Source organism: Marmota monax, unplaced genomic scaffold, assembly GCF_021218885.2.
Source record: "Marmota monax isolate L192 unplaced genomic scaffold, Marmota_monax_Labrador192_F-V1.1 WCK01_AAM20220418_F8-fsc00142, whole genome shotgun sequence".
Classification (NCBI taxonomy): domain Eukaryota; kingdom Metazoa; phylum Chordata; class Mammalia; order Rodentia; family Sciuridae; genus Marmota; species Marmota monax.
Genome location: NW_026692025.1, coordinates 881955 through 904990, shown reverse-complemented (window position 1 = coordinate 904990; position 23036 = coordinate 881955). Strand labels below are relative to the sequence as shown.

General features: G+C 42.6%; 3 protein-coding genes across 5 annotated transcripts in view; 2 read left to right on the top strand and 1 right to left on the bottom strand.

Annotated features, from left to right (window-relative positions):
* The window catches only part of F8 (coagulation factor VIII), a 98411-nt gene that overhangs the window by 12961 nt on the left and 62414 nt on the right, over nt 1–23036 (bottom strand). For 2 of the 3 annotated variants that reach the window (XM_046452400.2, XM_046452428.2), the window contains 3 exons: nt 4998–5142; nt 4442–4590; nt 3101–3277 (listed from right to left, as the gene is read on the bottom strand). In XM_046452400.2, coding sequence (XP_046308356.1) covers nt 3101–3277; nt 4442–4590; nt 4998–5142 — 471 coding nt within the window. Of the gene's footprint in view, nt 1–3100; nt 3278–4441; nt 4591–4997; nt 5143–23036 lie in introns of those variants that run through there. The other variant, XR_006853386.2, reaches the window with a different exon arrangement.
* On the top strand, nt 19574–20035 carry LOC131424478 (histone H2A-Bbd type 2/3; the record flags this gene model as incomplete). Its single annotated transcript, XM_058582177.1, has 1 exon — nt 19574–20035. A coding segment is annotated over one exon (327 nt), but the record flags the coding sequence as incomplete, so codon positions are not given.
* F8a1 (coagulation factor VIII associated 1) lies at nt 21354–22920 on the top strand. Its single transcript, XM_046452435.2, has one exon. It carries the CDS (start codon nt 21406–21408, stop codon nt 22555–22557), a length of 1152 nt encoding a protein of 383 aa, XP_046308391.1. The 5' UTR covers nt 21354–21405; the 3' UTR covers nt 22558–22920.

The following is a 23036-nucleotide window of genomic DNA, read 5'->3' as shown; positions in this document are numbered from 1 at the left end:
TTCAAATAGTCTGTTTTGGAGCTTACTAATATCTCTTTTGTCTGATCCACTGTGCTATTAATGCCTTCTTTTATGTTTTGGATATGAGATATCTCCCAAAAGCTCCTCTGTTGATACGAGGATATTCACAGGTGAAATGACTGGATTATGAAAGCTATACTCTAATTAGTCCACCCTAGTTTGAATGGACTAACTGGGTGGTAACTATAGGCAGACAGGGCACAGTTGGAGAAGGTAAGTCACTGGGGACATTCCCTAGAATATACCCTTTCTCTCTCTGCTCCCTGGTCAACATGAGCAGAGTAGCACTCCTCTGCCATGTCCTTCTGCCATGATGTTCTGCCTTACCTTAGGCCCAGAACAATGGAGTCAACTGACTAGTAACCACTATGAAAGAACTCTCAGAGAATTGAAAACAGCTGTTTTAAGGGAACTCAATGAGCTTGATGAAAACACAGAGAAATTATTCAATATACTATTAGAAAATTTTTCTTTAATACTGTCTGAATGTTCACGGTTGGCCACTTTTTCTTTTAGCTCTGACATTTTGTCTTCAGCAATGCCTTCTCTATAAAAGAGACTTTAAACAGAACATTTTATTTTATTTATTGTGTCTTCATTTCCATGATTTTTGTTTGGTTGTTTTTCAATGTGTTTATCTCCTTATTGAATTTTTCACTGATATCCTGTACTGACTTCCTTAATTCATTCAGTTGGGTTTTTCTGTGTTCTCTTGGAATTCACTGATCATTTTTATAATCATTATTTTGAATTCTTCATCTGATAATTCATTCACTTCAATATCTTTGGGGTCAGTTGCTGATGAATGATGAACTTTAGGAGGTATCAGATTACCCTGTTTTTTCCAAACTTTTTGTATTTCTGTGTTGGGTTTATGCATCAGTTGGAAAGATTTCTCTTCCAATTTTACATATAGGCCTTTTTAGGGCACAGCTTTCTCTTGCCAATGTGTCCTAGAGTGATATAGATTGAGACCTCCCCCCCCCCCCCGTAGGTGTGGTATCCTCAGTCAGTATTAATTCTGTTTTTTTCTGTAGTAATACACATACACAAGTAGAACCTGACCACCCATCCCTAGCCATTCCTACTTGGAGCCTAGTCAGGAGTTTGGGCTTTTGTCTCTTCTTTGTATTAAAATATAGCTGAACTATGAATGTCATTAATTTTCATATGGACCAAGGTGCACAGTCTTTTGGATGAGTTTAGTTCAGTAGGTAAGTCTCTACCTTGTGAACTTGTAGTGCCCCTGTCATTTACTAGCACCTCACAGAAAAGGTGGAAACAAATAATAGCAACACTCAATGCAAACAATATACAGCATTAAAATAAGTACTAGGTACCTACTGTAACGTATACAATACTAATTACCATGAAAACAGGAATGGTAGGGTTAACAATTGCTACCAGCAAAAACAACAAATAACCATGAACTAGATCTGGCATTAAAGCAAATAGCAGGTGTCAACTATTTCATCCACAGCACTAATAACTGCAACAAACTGGTGAGGGTAGGAGTTACAAAAAAAACAATTAGTTCTGAAAGATGGTAACAATACAGTTCATTAAGAAAAAAGAAAATGTGATAGGAAGGTGCTGGAGTGGCCTAAGACTGAGGCTGCCTGAAAATCAGCTTCCCTTCTCCCCAGTATAAGGTACGATGGAGTGGGAAGTGCTGTCATTTGGAGCCTTGTCTCCACAGACCAGATTGGTGCACTTCCAGGGTGGAGTTGCTGCAGAGTTCTATAAGGGGAGTTCCTGGGGCTAGGGCTTAGGGTTTAGGTGTAATCAGGCCTTAGGGACTTTGCTGGGTGGAATCTTCTCTGAAGGGATTAGATCGACACACCCATAAGGCCTGGCAGCTGCCAATGTCTGCTGGGAATCCGAAACTCAGAAGCCTCCCAAAGATTGTAGAGCAGCAGAGCCAATTTTGCATATCCTGTGCTGCCCACAAACACAGCTTTCCCAGGCTTAGTCCCTAAGTGTATTCATATTTACCTATTCAAATTCCCAACATTCTTCAGCTTGTCACATATATTGTCAGACTCAAAGGAAATGTGAGTTAGGTTAACCTTCATTTTCCTGACTTTTCTATATCTAATGTTTTAGATATGTCTCTTATAAAAGGAATAGAATTGCTTTTTCCTTCTGATTAATCTGACAATTGTCATGTCTTAAATGGAATATCTACTTCATTCATGTTATAAATACTTTTGGATTTAAACCAGCCATCCTATCTTGCTATTTTTCCTGCCTATTTTGTTTCTTTATTTGCTTACTTCATTAGATTTATTGAGTATATTTTATCCCTTTATAGTCCCATTTTTTGGAATCCTACACTTCATTTATATTCTATTTCTTCCTGGTTACCCTGATAATTGTAATTTGCATCAAATTATCAAGGTTTAATGTTAATCAACACTTATATCTTCTACATGACAATTTTAGAATCCCTTATTCTACTTACCCCCATCCTGACTTTTCAGCTGTTGTCACATGTTCTAAACCTTTTATTTTTAAAAGTTTATTACTCAGACATTTTTTATAGTAACAGAAAGATGAATAATACATAACATCATGGTTAATTCTTAGTAAAAAGGAATATTTAAAATACCACGGATATGAACTGTTCTTTTTTCCATTACTCACTGGATAGTAAGACTTTCTCATGCTTACGAGTGTGTGTTGACTTATTAAGCAAATCCATATCAAAATTGAAGACCATCTGGATCACTAAACTTAAATGTCAATAAGGCTTGGAAATGTAGGTTGCTGATGAGTATACAGGCATAATTAAGAATTTCCTAAATAGCTCTCATTGTTTAGTCCTCTGATTCTTGTCATCATCCTGGTTGATGTCAACCCCAACGAGAAAAATCAATTCTTGGCTCTACACTTCCTTTCGTTGAAATTTTTCTTTCTAAGAGTCACTGTATTCTCCTACAATACCCCTTATAGCATCCTGTTATTATAGGTACTGAGTGATTTTACCCTGAAATTTTAGCCACATATAAACCTGGTCATATATCTAAATGTCAAGCTCTAGGAGAGGTTTTCTGTTTTTCTTGTGAGAACACCATACCTTTACTTTGCCATTCTGTAAAAAGAGAGTCCAGTGATGGCCATCTTGACTGCTGGAGATAAGGAACTCCTTCACAAACATGCTGGTAAGAAGAGATTTCACTCCTTGTGTGATTATTCCTGTGACTTTCATTGTCTTCTGGAAGTCCACTTGCAGCCACTCTTTTGGATTATTTACCTAAAGAAGGTGATACTGTACTAGTATTCTATTGGTTATCATTTGCTTCCAGAAATCCACAAATTTCTTTTTTAGCCTTATCCAGCGCTTACCACTCTACATCTTATAGTTTATCGGTCTCCCTTATTTGACTAAGAAACTTGAGAGCCAAAATTTTTCTTACTAATCCCTGTGTCGTCAGGGTCATCTACTTAATAAGTGCTCAGTAAATTCTGAATGAATATAAAAGCCATATATAGGGGCTGGGATTGTGGCTCAGCAGTAAAGTGCTCACCTAGCACGTGCGAGGCCCTGGGTTCAATTCTCAGCACCACATATAAACAATAAAATAAAGGTATTGTGTCCAACTACAACTAAAAAATAAATATTAAAAAAAGCCATATGCAGACTGACTAGAGTATAAAAGTTTGGCAGTGTAGTATGCAAACTATTTTGTTTAAAATAAATCCCTGGAGGAGCAGAGACAATTCTATTCCCTCCCCTAAAAAAGGAACTAAGTAGGGCTGGGGATATAGCTCAGTTGATAAAGTGCTTGCCTCACATGCACAAGGCCCTGGGTTCAATCCCCAGTACATGCACACACTCTCAACTCAGTGACTGAACTGGGTGGCTCAGGAAAAAAAAAAAAAGAAAATACATATATATATTTTCCCAATGAAGTACATAGGACTATAAACTTTTCCTTTGATGTATTCAGAAACCTGGAAAGAAAGCTAATTGTTGATATTTATCTGTAAAACTAGACTTTAGCTACTTGTATTTTTAATATTTTTACTTATAGATGGACACAATGTCTTCATTTTATTATTTATCTATTGTTTAATGTGGTTCTGAGAATCAAACCTAGTGCTTCACACATACTAGGCAAGCACTCTACCACTGAGCCACAACCCCAGCTCGACTTTTTTTTAAAGATATTAGCCTAGTACTGGATACAGATTCTTCTTCCAGGAGGTCCAATTAAGGATCATCTCTCCCCAATGCATCTATGTGAAATCATGTACCACATCCATTACATGCCTGTAGGGGTGTCTGCCCATAATCAACCTTCCTAGATACTTTTTAGGAACAATATTTGAACAATCAAGCATTTCCACCAGTTTTCCCAACTCCTACCCCTTGCTCTATATCAGTTAAAAGGTAGGTAGATATGTTTCCTTTTACCTGAGGTCTCCAAGCATTAGTCCTTCCCTGAAGGTGAAGCCGGGCTTGTGAAGGAGACCAAGTGGCAAACATATTGGTAAAGTAGGATGAGGCAGTAATCTGTGCATCTGATATTAGTTTATTCTCCATTCCCAATGGTATGCTGCAACCTCAAAGAAGTCAAAGGAGAATGTTATCACAAAGACAGGCTGCAGCCTAGGTTCCATTGGACTACCTCTAATATCTAGGGCCACTATCATCATAATCATTTCCCAGGCATTAGCTTTTGCACAAATTCCCTTATTGTTAGCATGTTCCTGTTTTCTGGACAGTTCTCTTTAGCTGTTTGGCACTGAGTTTCCTTATTAACAGAATTACAGGAGGTGGTTACCGTGGGGGGAAATCCCATGGTTAGGGTAACAAATTCCTGGGTTTTCTTAGGACAGTGCTGGTTTTATTACTGATAGTTCTGTTTCCTGACAGAGAACCCCTCCTTTTAGTCTCAGGATAACAAGAACAGTTAGTCATCCTACCTAGGGCTGGGAAAGGAAAGGATACGAGATGACTTGGCACTTACTGTTTAAATCACAGCCTATCAACTCCATACGAAGAGTGCTGCGGATGCTATAATGAGTTGGGTGCAAACGAATGTACCGAGCAATAATTGGAGGATTAAAAATATTGTGTTTTATCCCAGATGAATCCACATTGCCAAAGAAAACCTATTGGGAGAGATTATCACAAATACATGGAAAGTGAATACAAAGTGAAAAGCAGTTCCTCCAATTGACATCTTTCTTCTAACTTTGCCTTGTACATCTGTCAATACTATCAAATATATTAAAACAAGGCTGGTAGCAGGGCACAGTGGCACATGTCTGTAATCCCAGCAGCTCAGGAGACTGAGACAGGAGGACCGTGGGTTCAAAGCCAGCCTCAGCAATGGCAAGGTGCTAAGCAACTCAGTGAGACCCTGTCTCTAAATAAAATACAAAATAGGGCTGGGGATGTGGTTCAGTGGCCAAGTGTCCCTGAGTTCAATCCCCAGTACCAAAAAAAAAAAAAATAGAAGGCTGTCTAGACAGATGTTAGGATAATATACATGAAGGAGAAAAGCATCAGGAAGAAGAATGGAACAAGATTAGGTCTTCTCTGGGGACAATGAAGCCATTTTCTACCTTGGGTCTCTGTAAAAGACTCATAAAAGAAGTTGAGAAAGCCATTTATGATTTTGTACTCCAACATGGTATCAACTGGGAGCAAAAAGACATGCATTATCAGGAGAGTTACATCAGTAAGTTGGTAGAACAGGAGGTCCTTAATTGTCATTCCCCACAAAGGAACAATGATGTGGCACTTATCTGTGGATAAAAGTACCTTTGTGGGAGTCTTGGGAATCAGGTAAAGGTTAAAGAGCCACATTTAGCCCCAAACCAAGTATGGCTCCTTTTATAAGGCAGACCTTCATCTTGGTGGCAAGCTTGCCAACTACAGTCTTGGCTACAAACTCAGAAGCAGGCTAACCCCTGTGGATTGAGGTTCAGCCCCACTTGTGTGTGGTCTTGACACAAGTTCCATTCACTCAGGGACCTGGTAGGGTCATCTTCCACTGGCATTCCCAAGTAAATGTGTCTAGGGTTTGGAAGTGGTTTGTCCCAAGGGTTCATGTGTTGGAAGCTTGGTCCCTAGTGTGGTGATACTAAGAAGTGGCAGAGCCTTTTAGAGTGGGAGCCTAGTGGGAAGTCACTGGGGTCATTGCTTTTGGAAGGGATTAAGGTAGTTTTCATGAGATCCCTGTTATTCTCACAAGGCTGAGTTATTATGGCTGAACAAGCCTGGCCCCTGAATTATTCACTGGTTTCTCATATTGTCACATCTTTACCTCTCATATACCACTCCTACTACTGTGATGCTCTTTGTAATTTTGGTCATCAGAGATAAGCCAGGCCACTGAACCTCCAGAACTATGAGCTAAATAAAGTATTTTATTTATAAAGTTTGTAGCTTCTGGCATTTTGTGATAATAACAGAAAATGGACTAGTACAGAGGCCCACCTATTGTGGACTTTCAAACAGACCTGTGACTCAGCTCTAGCCATGTACTACTATAGTGTGAAGGTACTTCTGCTTGCCCAGGAAACTGGTGGAAGCTATGTTAGTCCATGCCCCCAGAAAAAGGCCTGTGAAGTAGACCTGAACATGGACCCAGAATCAGTGTTGTGACCCAGCTCCAGTATTGGTGTTACTACAGTCTGGAGGAAATTCTGTCTATACATAGACCTAGTGGGAGTCATATTCGTTTGTTTCCCTAAAAACAGGCCAGCTGATCAGGGGACCCTGAAGCAGTACTGTGATCCAGTTCCAGATCTGCTCCACCATGGTCCACAGGCAGTTCTATTTATTTAGGGACCCAGCAGGAGGTATAGTCCTAGTAACAGGCCTACTGTTTGAGGGTCCTACTGTAGATTCAGAAGAAACCATCCAAATGCACATGTATCACTACAAGGCTATATAGATCATAAAGAATGTGGCAAACATAGTACCATCAAAGGAAACTAATAAAACTCCAGTAATCAGTGCTAACAAAATGAAAATCCATGAATTATTTTTTTAATATTCATTTTTTTAGTTGTAGGTGGACATAATATCTTTATTTCATTTTTGCTTTTTTATGTGGTGCTGAGGATTGAAACCAGTGCCTCATGAGTGCTAGACAAGCGCTCTACCACTGAGTCACAACTCCAGCCTCTCTATGAATTTTTTAACAAAGAATTCAAGATAATTGTTCAAAGAAGTTCAGTGAGGGGCTGGGGGATGTAGCTCAGTGAGAAAGTGCTTGTTTGTCTTGCTTACATGATCACAGTCCTGGGATCAATCCCAAGTACCAGCAAAAAAAAAGAATTAATTTGACGATATAGGAGACTAGAGAACACAGATAATTAAGAAAATCAGGAATATATGAACAAAATGAGAAGTTTAATAAAGAAATAAAAACTATTAAAAAGAACCAAACTGAAATATTGACTGTACAGAAAAATTTAAAAGCGGCTTTTGAGAACACATGTAATGTTGCAAAAGACGGAATAAATACACTTGAATACAGATGACTTAAAATTGTTCATTTAGAGGAACAAAAAAGAAATAAAAAAGAAACAGTGAAGAAAGCATATGGGACTTATGAGATATTATCAAGCAAAATAATTGACAGATTATAGGAGTCTTAAAACTTGAGAAAAAGGACAAAAGAAGGTTATTTAAAGAAATAATGGAATAGAGTTCCAAAGAGAGAACCAGCATGAAGAAAAAAAGGGGGATGCTACCGACCTGTGCTATGACAGTCTCCCGGAGTCCCAGCAACAAGATGGTACCACACCCAACTTCTCTAGGCACACATCATGCCACAGCGCCAACATAACAAGGTGCTGCATCTCAGCTAGGCCAGGTTTTCCCTCATCCCCAGCCCTGGGATCATCGTTCCTGCGCTGCCATGTTACACCTGGCAGTGCCAACCTGGCTGCAGTGGGAAGGAGAACAGAGAGACCTACGGACAGGTGGGTGCAGAGGCCAGGTTGTGGGGGCAAAAGGGTTTGAGGGGAGGACTATGGTGGGCCATTCTTCAGTCCCCACCATCCTTCGTGAGCTCCGGCCTTAAGAGTTCTGCACCTGGAAAACCCTCACCCCCCGCCTCTGCACGGGGGCTTCGGGTTTCCTTTTCTGTGGTTGGGGAGCTGCTCTTTGTCTAGTGAGCACCAGCCTGGATGGCTACGCAGAGCCCACAGTTGGTAGAACGTGATTTTTGTCCTTCCCAAGAGCTTGGTGGGCGCCCTTACTACTTGATACATATTTAGATCAGTTTGTGTACATTTCAGTTCTGATCCCATGGATCAGTATGGACCTTTTCTATGTTGTCGGTGAAATCATGTGACATGTGATGAAGAAAACCATTCCACAAATTACTTTATAACCCAGAGTATATGATGATTCATACTTAAAAAGAGAATGCAGATTTGGAATGTAATTGTTTTCTTTTTTGGTTAGCTTCTGTCTCTCCAAGAGACAACTGTTTTGTAAACATTCTGTGGGAGCTGCGTAATTGTTACCATAATTGCAGCCATTTACTTTCCCCTATTCTCACTTTATGAATATTGTTCTTATTCCCAAGAAATAGAAAAACTAGCCTGAAATAAAACCTACTGTCCTGCAGACGTGCTGGCCTCTCCCTGTTCTCTCCTTGAGAAGATAAAGGGAGATGCCGGTTTCCCTGTGCTCCTCTGAGAGATACGAAAACTGCCTGTCTGTGTTCCCAAGAAACAAACTTGCCTTCCACAATATCAGGAGATGCTTACTTTGTCTGTCAGGACTAATCCCACGCCTAGCCCACGGCCATGATTCCAGCCTCGAAAAGATGATATTAAAGGGGAGTTGCTGCTGCTCTCCCTCCTTGCTGCTGCTGTCCCTCTCTCTGCGCACAGCAGCCTTCTCAAGCTCCTGACAATGAAACGGCTTCCTATCCCAGGGGTGTGTGTGATTAGTCCTGCACCACTTTTCTTTCACTAATGACAATAGGGAAATTCAACAAATGACATCCTCTGTTTTTTTTTTTTTTTTTGACAATAAAATATACTTAAATTCTCAAAAAAAAAAAAAAAAAGGAAAAGGACAAGAATAAAAAATAATGGATGAGAACTTTACAAACTTTCCAAATATAGGGTGGGAAATGCACATCTCAATTAATAAAATCCAGAGGTTTTATTACTGATAGTCTTTGTCCTGTTATAAATATTTATTTTAATTACATTACAAAAGTCAACATCACAAAATTAAATGATCAAAAAACAAACAAAAATTTGACAGCAAGATAAAACTTACTTATCATATATAAGGAACCTTTCATAAATTACAGTACATTTCTCAGCAGAAATATTGCAGGCCAGGAAAGAGCAGGATGATATATTCAAAGTACGGAAACAAACAAATCCTGCCAAGAATACTTTTCTTGAAAAACTGTCCTTTAACAATAAAGAATAGGTAAAGACATCCAAACTCAATCACTAAAGAGGTTTGCTACTCCCGTACCTGCCTTCTACTTGAAATAAAAACACACTAAACAACAACACAATCCCTAATGATATGTATGCAGACAACTTCAATCAAGAACCACTATAAACTAAATTTGACAACACATTAAAATAATTATAATACATGAACTGGGATATATCCTTACAATGCAAGGGTGATTCAACATATACAACTCAACAACATGATATGCTGCTTTAAAATAATAAAACATAAAACACCACAATTATCTCAATAGGTACATAAAAAGCATTTGACAAAATTCAACATCTATTATAATGGAAATTAAAGACAACACAGATAAGTAAAAGAGATCCCATATTCATGGATCAAGAGAATTTCTCTTGTTAGGATATCCATACTACCTAATCTGTAGATTCATTAAAATCCCTATCAAAATCCCAACAACATTTTGTTACAAAAATAGGGGGGAAATCATAAAATTCATGTGGAACCACAAAAGACCCTGAAAGTCAAAGAAATATGGAGCAAGAAAAGAAAAACTTACAGGTGTCATACTTCCTAATTTCAATATATATTACAAGCCTATAGTAATTGTGACAGTACACTATTGTCATTAAAATAGATGTTATTAATCAATGGAACACAGAACACAAAAAAATTACGCACTTACTGTCAAAAGATTTTTAACAAAGATGCCCAGAACATACAATGAAAAAAGATAGATTCTTCAATAAACAGTTTTGGGAATACAAAATATCTACATATAGAAAAAAATTGATCCCTTTTCTCATACCATACATGAAATCAACCCAAAATGGATGGAAAACTTAATAAATAAGACCTGAAACTATAAAACTTCTAGAAGAAAACATAGGATAAAAGCTTACTGGGCTGGTGCTGTAGCTCAGTGGTAAAGTGCATGGGGTTTAATCCTCAGCACCACATTAAAAATAAATAAGGGCTGGGGTTGTGGCTCAGTGGTAGAATGCTTGTCTAGCATGTGTGAGGCCCTGGGTTCAATCCTCAGCACCACATACAAATAAATGAATAAATAAATTAATTAATTAATAAAAGATGCAGTTGGAAAATATTATGCTAAGTAAGCCAATCCCCCCCAAAAACAAATGCCAAATGTTTTCTCTGATATGAGGATGCTGATCCATAATGGGGTGGATGGAGTAGGGGAGGAATGGAGGAACTTTAAATAGGGCAAAGCGGGGGAGGGAAAGATGGTGGAATGAGATGGACATCATTACCCTAAGTACATGTATGAAGACACAAATGGTGTGACTCTACTTTGTGTACAACCAGAGACAGGAAAAATTGTGCTCTATACGTGTACTATGAATTGAAATGCATTCTGCTGTCATGTATTGATGGAGTTGTCTGAGATCTTGAGGACTTGTGCTGGAGCTACAGATGTTAAAGAGTTAATGTCCTCTGAGATCTTGGGAGGCCAGAGCAAGCAAGAATAGCAGACTGTTCTCAGGACATGCTCAGTTAACATGAGCAGACTTGTCACAACTTCCTCTTGAGACTGTGGACGTGCTTCATGTCTTTCCCTTGGGGTGGAGTTATTTGGGGAATGTTCCTGTTATCTTATGCTTAGTGGCTAGTATAGACCTTGGATAAAGACTAAGGAAGTAAATGTAAATGTAGCATTATTTTAAAAAAGATATTTTAGTATTTTGTCTGCCTAACCTCAAGGTTGTATTCCACAGTTGAGAACCCACTGTAAATTTTAAAATGCTGTCCTTGCCAATAATAAACGTTCTTAGCTGCACCAAGCTTTGGATCCCCTGAGTCACTTCTTTCGTCTCATTGGGCTCTTCAGTCCTCATCAAAAATGTATAACAAATTAGGGTAAATAACTTTTTTTAAAAAAAAGGGTATTATTTCCAACTACAACTAAAAAAATAAATAATTTTTAAAAAAGCTTCTTGACATTGTTCTGGGAAATATTACTATTAATAATATTTAATAACAATATATACATTATATTATTACATATTATGAATTATATAATAATAATTATTACTGCATATCACACCCAAAACACAGGCAATAAAAGCAAAAAGAGACAAACAGGATAGTATCAAACTAAAAAACTTTTGAAAACAAACAAAACAATCTACAGAGATAAAAGAAAACTTATAGGAAAAGGAGAAAATATTTTCGATCCAAATATCTGATAAGAGCTTTGCTATGGTATGAATGTCTTCTCTAAAACACATGTTGAAAATTAATTGATGTTGTAACATTGTTGAGAGATGAGACCTTTAAGAGGTGATTAGATCATGAGAGCATGGCTAAATTAATAATATTATTATTGCAGGACTGGGTTAATGATAAGAGTACCAGAAAATGTTATAAGATTATTGACTGTGGAGTATATTAATTAGTGTGTGTGTTAGATAAAGACTGTAAGCACTATGTCCATGATGTAATGTAAACTGCAAAACTTAGATAGATTTAAGTTAGTGATGTAAAAGTTTACACCCAGGCATAGATTCCAGACCTCACTCAGTTATCAGCTGCAAGCACAACTGAACTAGGACTTAAAATCCAGAATTCTGGGGCCAACAGGACAAATAAGACCCAGACAAATAGATCAAGATCTCTGTCACTGTTGTTCCCCCATAGCAGACTCCTCCAGCCCGGATCAAGTTCCAGTGACCTGGACTTAAGACATGTCACAGGTGTTGCCTGGGACCCATGGGTGTAGACTCAGTTAGGACTTAGATTTAGGATGTGTGTCTGAAGTGTGATGAGCATTAATAAAACAGATTTGATTGACTCTAACTGTGCCTCAGACTGAGTTGTAGAAACCACTCGTGACAGTTAGTATGTGAGGATTCTGATAAAGAATGAGTTCTTCCTCCCTTCCACACCCTGCTCTCTCCCTCCTCTCATCACATGCATGCACTCACACTCATACCCTCTCGCTTTGTGGTAACTTCTATGATGTTATTGACAGAGCAAGAAAGTCCTCACCAGATGCAGCCCTTTGATCTCAGACTTATCATTCTCCTGAGTTGTAAGAAATAAATACCTTTTATTTATGGATTATTCAGGCTGTGATATTCAATTATAGTGATGGAAAATGGACTAGGAGAGGATTACTATCCAAACAACTCAATAGCAAAAACAAAATACAACAAGTAATTCCTGTGGGAAGCCACTTCTGAGCTTTAGTGTCTTCACTTGGCCTTGAGCCAAGGAGATTTTGGTCTGGCATTGCATACTATTTTGTGGCCCCTCTCACTTAATGGATTATGCAATGCACATGACTTCAATCTTCGCTGGTCTAGGAAGGCTGCTGTTGGAGCTGTGGAATTGGGATGACCCACTGGAAACTGGACAGCCCACCTCCTACCTTATTTGGTGAAGAACATTCTATAGAAAGCCTTTGAAGTTTCCCCCAGAGAAATAAAGCAAACTCTGGCTCTTGAGCTCTTTCCAGTGTGGAACTCAACCCCTAAGGTCACAGAGCAGTCCTGCCACCATTTTCCAAAATTACTTCCTGTGTAGTGTGGTTTCTTCACCACTTCTTTTTCTTAGCTTAATTTTGCAGCCAGCCTACCTCACACAGAGGAGATCCAAATTCCATCACCACTGTGGGACGTGGGTGAAAAATTTCAATTAAAAACAGAAGAGAGCCCTGAATAATCATTTCTCAAAAGATATACAAAAGCCCTAAAGATATATAAAAAGGTGCTCAACATCACTATTATTCAGGAAAATGGAAATTAAAACCACAAAGAAATATCCTCTTGAACTTGTTAGATAGCTATTAAAAAGACAAAATGTAATTAGTGCCTGGTGGCGCTTGGCTGTAAACCCAGCAGCTCAGGAGGCTGAGGCAGGAGGATCACAAGTTCAAAGCCAGCCTCAGAAACTTAACAAGGTACTAAGCAACTCAGTAAGACCCTGTCTCTAAATAAAATACAAATAAGGGCTGGGGATGTCGCTCAGTGGTCAAGTGCCCCTGAGTTCAATCTCTGGTACCAAAAGTCAATAAATAAATAAATAAATAAATAAAATAAAAGTTAATGGGTATTGGTGGAGAAAGAGAAACCTTTGTACACTCTTGGTGGGACTATAGATTAATCCAGCCATTATGGAAAAGAATATTGCCACTTCTTTTTTTAAATATTTATTTTTTAGGTGGACACAATATCTTCATTTTACATTTATGTGGTGCTGAGGATTGAACCCAGTGCCTCATGCCTGCTAGGCGAGCACTCTACCACTGAGCCACAACCCCAGCCCAACAGTATTGCCACTTCTCAAAAAAAATAAAAATAAAAACAGAACTACCATATGATCTCTAGCAATCCTACTTGTGGGTATATCCAACAGAAATGAAATTAGTATGTCTACACTCTCATGTTCACTGAATAATCATATATTATAATCAAGATACTCTGTGTACAAATTAATGAGATGCATGTTAGTATCCAACATGTGGGATTCAGGATCTTTTTTTTTTAACAGTAGAATGCTTTTTGACATATTGTACACAAATGGAGTGTAACTTTTCCTTCCTCTGGCTGTACATGGTGCAGAGTCACTCCAGTAGTGTGATCATACATGTATATAGGGTGATAATGTCTCTTTCTACCATCCTTGCCATCCCCATAATCCCACCCCTCCCCTGACTCCCCTCTGCACAATCCTAAGTACCTTCACTCTTCCCTACTCTCCTGCCCCAGATCCATCCATATACTGACAAATGCCATGATTTCTCCTTGAAGACTAATATTCCGGGCTGGGGTTGTGGCTCAGAGGTAGACCGCTCGACTACCATGCATGAGGCACTGGGTTCGATCCTCAGCACCACATAAAAATAAAATATTGTTTTAAAAAGACTAACATTCCATTGTGTATATACACCTTATTTTCTTTTTTTTAAGAGAGAGAGAGAGAATTTTTTCAATATTTATTTTTAGTTTTCAGTGGACACAACATCTTTATTTTTTTATTTTTATGTGGTGCTGAGGATGGAACCCAGCTCCCCGCGCATGCCAGGTGAGCGCGCTACCGCTTGAGCCACATCCCCAGCCCCTACACCATATTTTCTTTATCCATTGATCTCTTGAAGGGCATCTAGGTTACTTCCATAGTTTAGCTATTGTGAATTGAGCTGCTATAAACATTGATGTGTCTGTGTCTCTTGTACCATGCTGATTTTAAGTCCTTTGGGTATAAACTGAAGAGTGGGATAGCTGGGTCAAATGGTGGTTCTATTCCAAATTTTGTGAGAAATCTCAATACTGCTTTCCAAAGTGGTTGCACCAACTTGCAATCCCATCAACAATGTATGAGTGTACCTTTTTGCCCACATCTTTGCCAACACTTATTATTGCTTGTCTTCTTGATAATTACCATTCTGACTGGAGTGAGATGAAATCTTTGATTAGTTTTGATTTGCATTTCTCTGATTGCTAGAGATGATGAACACTTTTTCATATGTTTATTGATCAACTGTATTTCTTCTTCTGAGAAGTGTCTGTTCAGTTTCTTAGCCCATTTATTGATTGGGTTGTTTGTTTTTTTTGGTGTAAAGTCTTTTGAGTTCTTTATATATCCTGGAGATTAGTGCTTTGTCTGATGTGTATGTGGTAAAGATTTTCTCCCATTCTGTAGGCTCTCTCTTCACATTATTTATTGTTTCATTTGCTGAGAAGAAGCTTTTTAGTTTGAATCCATCCCATTTATTCATTAACTTCATTTTATTTACTTTTTTTTAAATGTGGTCCTGAGGATCAAACCCAGTGCCTCACACATGCTAGGCAAGTGCTCTGCCACTGAGTCACAACCCCAGCCCCCATTAATTGATTCTTATTTTTACTTTAGGAGTCTTGTTAAGGAACTCATGTCCTAAGCCAACCTGATGAAGATTTGAGCCTACTTTTTCTTCTATTAGGCACAGGGTCTCTGTTCTAGTGCCTAACTCACTTTGAGTTGACTTTTGTGCAGGGTGAGAGATAAAGGTTTAGTTTTCCCAGCACCATTTATTGAAGAGGCTATATTTTCTCCATTGTAAGTTTTGGCACTTTTGTCTAGTAAAGAGAACCATATTTATGTAGGTTTGTCTCTGGGTCTTCTATTTTGTACCATTGGTCTATATGTCTATTTTGGTACTAATACCATGCTATTTCTGTTACTATTGCTCTATAGTATGGTTTAAGGTCTGGTATGCTGATGCTTCCTGCTTCACTCTTTTTGCTGAGGATTGTTCACTTTTTTGCTGAGGCTGTTCTGAGTCTCTTATTTTTCCAAATTTTTTTTCATGATTACTTTTTCTAGTTCTATGAAGAATGTCATTGGGATTTTAATTTGAATTGCATTAAATCTGTATAATAGTTTTGGTAATATGGCCATTTCAACTATATTAATTCTGCCTATCCAAGAGCATGGGAGGTCTTTTCATCTTCTAAGATATTCAATTTCTTTCTTTAGTGTTCTATAGTTTTCATGGTAAAGGTCTTTCACCTCTTTTGTTAGATATATTCCCAAGTATTGCCTTTTATTTATTTGTTTGTTTATTTTGACATGCTTGGTATCTGCAGAAAGGTATATGCCATGTTGAAGACAACTGGAACACAGTTTGAGAAATATGCTACTAATACCAATTCAGAAGGCCAAGATTTAACCATGGCATATAGCATTAGAAAAGTTGAAAATGATCTCTCTCATAGAATATCTGAGATTTTGTATTTGCTTAAATATCATACAATATGAATAAAACCAGGAGTGTACTTTGGAGTTTCAGTATTAGGGAAATTTTTAAAAATTGTTCTGCCAGGCAACAATTTTTGATCCTATAAAATAGAAAAACTAATAAGTATATGGCATTGTTCCTAAAAAAGTTATATCTGAAATCACAGCTTTCCTTGTTGTAAATATATCTGCATTTTTGTGTTAAGATAGGATGAATCACATATATAAATTATAGGACTCTAAAGATTCACCAAGGATTTTCTTATTTTCCCCTGTTTTCCTGTACATTTAGAGGGAAACCTGACTTTTTAAAATGGCCTTTAGACTTGGCCCTTGCAGAAGACCACCTATTTCCTCTGTCTGGCCATCTCCTACATAAGCAAGCACTGGAAGCTTTTGGTGGCCTCAATTTTATTTCTTACTGATTAAAACAACAAATACATAGTCTGACCTAGAAAGGGATAACTTGCTATTCCAGAAAAAAAAAAAAAAACACTTAAAGCACTATATATATTGACTTTCCCTTCATTTGTTACTCAATTTTTGTGCCTGGATTAGAAACCTGCTTGGGAAGACAATGTATTAAATCAACAAAGAATTAATCACTACACAAGTCCTAGATTTCATGTATTATGTGCCAGGCACTGTGTTAGGAGGCTTTACTAGTGAACTATACTAAATGTTTAAAGAAAGATTAATATAAATCCTTCCCAAACGCTTCTAAAAGAGAGAAAACTTCCTAACTTATAGTATGAGGCCAGCATTATCTGGATATAAAAGTCAAACAAATACATCACAAGGAAAAAAATTACAAACCAATATTTCTAATGGATATAGATTTAAAAATCCTCAACCAAATAAGAACAAATCAAACCCAGCAGCATATTACTAACATTTTTTTTCTTTGCTTAAGTTGAAATTTTCCCAGGAATGCATGGTGATTAAATATAAGAAATTAATCTGTTAACCACACATTAGTAAAATCTAGGTGGAAACATCCATAAGTTCATCTATGTTGGGGCAGAAAAATTGTTTCATAAAATTGAACAGAGTTTCATGATTAAAAACCCTAATCAAACTAGAAAAAGGAAAATTTGTCAATGTGATAAAAGGCAAAAGTAACATCATACTCAATGGAGTAAGAATGAAAAGTTTCCTCTAACATGAATAATAAGATAACAATGCTGGCTTAACTATTTCTACTCAAAATTGTACTAGAAATTCTAGCAAGAGCAGGTAAACAAGAAAAAGAAGAAAAAGTCATCCACATTGGAAAAAAAGAAATAAAACTACCTTATTCTCATATTATATAAGCTTATGTACAGAAAATCTTAAACAATCCACAAAAACACTATTAGAGTTGATAAATTAATTCAGTGAAAATACAAGACTAAAATACAGAAGTCAGTTGTATTTCTCTACATTATAAATGAAACCTGGGATTAAACGAAATAATTCTACTTAAAATAGCATCAAGAAGAATAAAATACTCAGAAATAAATTTAATTAAAGAGGTGTGACACTTATCAACGGAAAATGCCAAGACATTGTTAAAGATATTAATGATGACTTAAAAAGAATGACAAAGTTGGACAAACACATTAAATATAATAAAGGGTAAAGAAATAAACCAATAAATGCATTCATCAGTATGGGGGCCCAAAACTTAAAAAAAGTATTCAAATGGAAACTTGTAAGGGAATGCTCATTGTAGCATTAGGTGATCTAGGGGATCAAAATATACAATCCTAAAACATGCCATCCTGGTATATTGATTATTTTCAGTTAAAGGCACCTGAAAAACAGAAGATGAAAGAAGGGCACTATGACTTATTTTTTTGTTTTTTCCTGAAAGGAGATGATATTTTCATATATCCTTTCTGCATCCAGAGGAAAGAAGATGTTTGTATTACAAGAGATGGGGAGTGTAGGAAAAGCAAAACCTGTACAAACATTGCTAAACTAACCATTAACTTCCTATTGACTTTTACAAAATTTAATATCCTGACCCAAGCCCTCTGTATTGTCATGTATTCAGTATTTACTAGTTTGTCCAACATAGCATACACAAATTTGCCTGTAACTGCTTCTCTGGGTGTTCCTTTTTCTTGCAAGGGCTCCCATGTCAATATAAAACTTAGTAAATAAAATTTGTGTGGCCTTGCCCTGTTAGAATGTATTAAGTCCTGGTTGGATACCCTAACAAGGTAGGGAGAAATTTTTCCTCTTCCATAGTCAAAGTCACCCAGCTATCCACCAACTGATGAGTGGATACACAAAATGTGGTGTATGCATACAATGGCGTATTATTCAGGTGTGAAAAGGTACGGAGTGCTGATTCGTGCTGCAACGTGGATGAACCCTCATGCTAAGCGAATGTAGTCGGACACGAAAGGCCACACATTTAACTCTGATTGCACGTATAGTTTCCGTCCAGCATAGGCAATTCTCTATGGTAAGAAAGCACGTTAGTGGCTGCCAGGGGCCCTCAGGAGCAATGTGTGTGTGTGTGTGTGTGTGTGTGTGTGTGTGCGTGCACGCGCGAGCGCAGATGCGCACACACAAGGGGGGGGGGGCGGACAGCTTAAGGGGTACCGGGTGTTTCTGGGGGGCGGTGTAAGTTTCTTGGAAGTAGATGGTCCTGGCGGTGGTACAGCACTGTGATGGGACATACTTGACGCCTCTGACACGCACCCCCCAGTCCTCCTCTTCTTCCCTAGACTGCTCCCCTCCAGCAGAAAGTGAGAGCTCCTGTGCCAAGATGGGAGGGCCCTGGCCAGTGAGGAGGCTAGGAGGCTGGGAGGCCTGGAGGCCAACTGGCCGCCCCGTCTCGGCCCAGGCCCAGGCCCAGGCCCAGGCCCAGGCCCACACACTGCGGACCAGCCGGGGAGTGCTGACATCATCAGAGCGCGTCATCGCCGACCCACGAGGGGGCAGCCGGGGGTCGCTAGGATACGGGGCCCTGGAGCACTGGACCCAGACTACCTGCCGCACCCACCGAGCACCCACCGTTGGCGTCTAAACCGGCATCACATCGGGCCAGGCAAAGCCCAGTCCAGCCGAGCTGAGCAGAGGGAGCGCAGTCCAGCCGAGTCAAGCTGAGCAGAGCAGAGCAGAGCTGAGCAGAGCTAAGCAGAGGGAGCCCAGTCCACCTGAGCTGAGCCCAGCATGCCAAGGCAGAGGAGCCGTCGAGGAGGAGGAGGAGGAGGAGGAGGAGGAGGAGGAGGAGGAGGAAGAGGAGGAGGAGGAGCAGCAGCAACAGGAGGAGGAGGAGGAGGAAGAGGAGGAGGAGGAGGAAGAGGAGGAGGAAGAGGAGGAGGAAGAGGAGGAGGAAGAGGAGGAGGAGGAGGAGGAGCAGCAGCAGCAGCAACAGGAGGAGGAGGAGGGTCATCGTCGGGGTTGTCCGGTCCCCAGAGGCAGGCCCACTCCCGCACCGCCAGAGCTGAGCTGACCTTCTCCGTGAGCCAGGTGGAGCGCCGTCTGCGGGAGGGCCGCTATGCCCAGCGCCTGAGTTGGTCTGCGTCCGTGTTCCTGGCCGCCACCCTCGAGTGCCTGACAGCCAAGGTGCTGGAGCTGGCGGGCAACGAGGCCCGCCACAGCGCCAGGAGGCGCATCACCCCAGAGCTCCTGGACATGGCCGTCCACAACAATGCGCTGCTCAGTGGTCTCTTCGAGACTACCACCATCTCCCAGGTCGCCCAGCCCCGGCGCTAGCTGCTGCTGCTGGCTCGGGGGCCCTCGCCCAAGCACCGGCCCACCTGTCCACCAGGCCCCAGGCCCCCTCGCTCTCGGCCAGCCTCGCCCGGCCTGGCTTGTGCCTTCAGCCAGCCCTTTCATTAAAGCGTTTCAAGAAACCCTCCGCCTGCCTCAGTCACTTTGTGTTGAGGGGGGGTGGGGGCTCTCCAGGCCTCTGGAGTTGGGGGGACAGCCAGGCCAGGCGCTGGGAGTGCTGCGGGGTGGGCTTCAGGCCTGTGGCGTTAGGTACCTGGGACGGCAGGAGGAGTAAAGGGAGGAAGAGGAGAGAGAGAGAGAGAGAGACAGAGAGAGAGAGAGAGAAGAAGAAGAAGAAGAAGGAGGAGGAGGAGGAGGAGGAGGAGGAGGAGGAGGCCTTCTTCCTGGGGGTGGGAGGGGCAGCGCAGGGGGTGACCCTGGGTGGCAAGGGCAGGCCAGCGTGGGCATTGTGGGGTGGGCGTCGAGGTACAGAAGACGCCTCCCTATGGCCCTGAATGACTCAGGGCCTGCCTGCTTGCTTGCGTGCCTGCTTGCGTGCCTGCCCGCCCACCCACCCAAGTCGCCAGAAAGGGGGTGGCCACGACACTAGGGCCGTGGGTCGTGACACGACCCATGTCTGAAGGCGACCGGCCGCGGTGGGGTGGACAGGTGGCCAGAGTGGCGGGGCTGGGCGCCCACGGGGCAAGGAGCTTCGACGGCAAGATGGAGACGTGAGGGGGGAAGGGTCCAGGGAGGAAAAAAAAACAAACAGGGAACTCGGGTCAAGCAGGGTCATGGATTGAGCTTTGGTCACGTTCAGATGGAGAAGCTGCTAGGCGCCCTTAGCAACCGAGGGCCACTAGCTGCAACCTAGCAACAGCTGGCGCCTGCAGAGGCCCCGCAAGCCCAGGACCCCGCCTCGGTGCAGAGGCCCTCGTCTGGACCGCCCCGTAATCCGTCATTGGTGTAAGTACCTCGCGGGCAGCCGGCCGGCCCCGCCCCGCAGCCACTATTTGCATATGCCCCGGGCCGGGGACTCTGCGTTTGCCTTGGGGGGGGGGGGGCTACGGGAGGCCAGGCCCCGCCCCCTCGCCCTCGATTTGCAGGAGTAGCTCCCTGGATGGCCAGGCCACGCCTGCCCGGGACCCTCGATTTGCGTAGGAACCCGGTGCCAGGCCAAGCCCCGCCTCCTGACCCTCGCTTCGCAAAGGCAGCTGGCTTCACGCCTCTCCGGTCGCCTCGGTTACTGAAACCAGCCCCGGACCCGCCCGCGTCCCTGATTGGCATACGGCGCCTCCCAGCCAGGCCCTGCCTCTCACCTTTGCACATCACCAGGGCGACGGGGGACTGCGGGGGCGCCGCAGCTAGACGTGTGCTTCGAGGCGCGCGGTCGCGGTAGGCCGCTCCAGGCCGCTGCAGCGTGACGCACGGCACGTCGCGGCCCGCCGGCGGCGTGGCCGGGACCTTTGCCCACGTAGGCGTGTCCGGAAGTTCCCGGACCTGGCAACATGGCGGCTTCCACGTCCGGCCTCGGCGGTGGCGTCGTCCCTGGTCCCGAAGCCGGGGACTTCCTGGCCCGGTACCGCCTGGTGTCGAACAAGCTGAAGAAGCGGTTCCTGCGGAAGCCGAACGTTGCGGAAGCCGGGGAGCAGTTCGGTCAGTTGGGCCGCGAACTGCGCGCCCAGGAGTGCTTGCCTTACGCAGCCTGGTGCCAGCTGGCAGTGGCGCGGTGCCAGCAGGCGCTCTTCCACGGGCCTGGGGAGGCGCTGGCCCTCACGGAGGCCGCACGCCTCTTTCTGCGGCAGGAGTGCGACGCTCGTCAGCGCCTGGTCTGCCCCGCCGCCTATGGCGAGCCGCTGCAGGCGGCTGCCAGCGCCTTGGGCGCCGCTGTGCGCCTGCACCTGGAGCTGGGGCAGCCGGCCGCCGCCGCCGCCCTGTGTCTGGAGCTGGCCGCCGCCTTGCGCGACTTGGGCCAGCCGGCCGCCGCCGCCGGCCACTTCCAGCGCGCCGCCCAGCTGCAGCTGCCCCTTCTGCCCCTGGCCGCTCTGCAGGCGCTGGGCGACGCCGCCTCCTGCCAGCTTCTGGCGCGCGACTACAATGGCGCCCTGGCGGTCTTCACGCGCATGCAGCTCCTAGCGCAGGAGCATGGCAGCCATCCCGTGCAGCAGCTCCCGCCTCCACCACCGCAGACCCTGCTGGCCCCGGCGCAGTCTCATCCCCAGCCGCCGGGGCCCCAACCCGGACCTGGCGCGACCCCCTTGGTGCCCGCCGCACCGCTCCCCGCAAACCCTGGCTCTGCCTTGCCCTCTCCTGTCGCCCTGGGCGCCTTCTCGGAGGTGCTGGTGCGCTGCGAGGTGTCCCGTGTGCTGCTGCTGCTGCTCCTACAGCCACCTCCGGCCAAGCTTCTGCCCGAGCACGCCCAGACTCTGGAGAAGTACTCCTGGGAAGCTTTTGACAGCCACGGACAGGAGAGCAGCGGCCAGCTTCCTGAGGAGCTCTTTCTGCTGCTGCAGTCCTTGGTCATGGCTACCCACGAAAAGGACATAGAAGCCGTCAAGTCACTGCAGGTGGAGATGTGGCCTCTGTTGACTGCTGAGCAGAACCACCTCCTTCACCTCGTTCTGCAAGAAACCATCTTCCCCTCAGGACAGGGGGTCTAATAATCACTTTAACCAAAGACCCCTTTGCCTGGTAGTCGACCTCATTCATCCACCTTTGCATTTAGGGGGAAATAAAAGGCTTTGATCCAGGTTCTGCATCTCCTGTTACTCATTGTAATCATGGGAATTTAGTTGACTGAAGTTACCTCCCAAATGTGCTTTTCTACCATGGAGGAGAAGAAATAAAATGGAATATTATAGAATCACAGTGAAGGACATTTTATCTCTTCCAAAAAACTGCAACATTAAAATGAGAATCCTTTTAATCTTCTTTCTCTTTCACCCCCATCTTTCTTTCCTAGTGAGCACTTGGAAACATTGGGTTTACACAACTCTGAATAAGCTGTATGACTTTATGGCTCATTTCTTAGTCTGTTTCTGTGTGTGTTGGTGATCACTAATTTTTTCCTGTGTTTCATCTCACATGTTCATGGGAGTCATTTTATGGCTTAGAACCTTGTTGCTATAGCCCCAAATCC

Coding starts and splice junctions, on each gene's coding strand:
- F8a1 (XM_046452435.2), top strand. CDS start 21,406: ATGGCGGCTTCCACGTCCGGCCTCGGCGGTGGCGTCGTCCCTGGTCCC.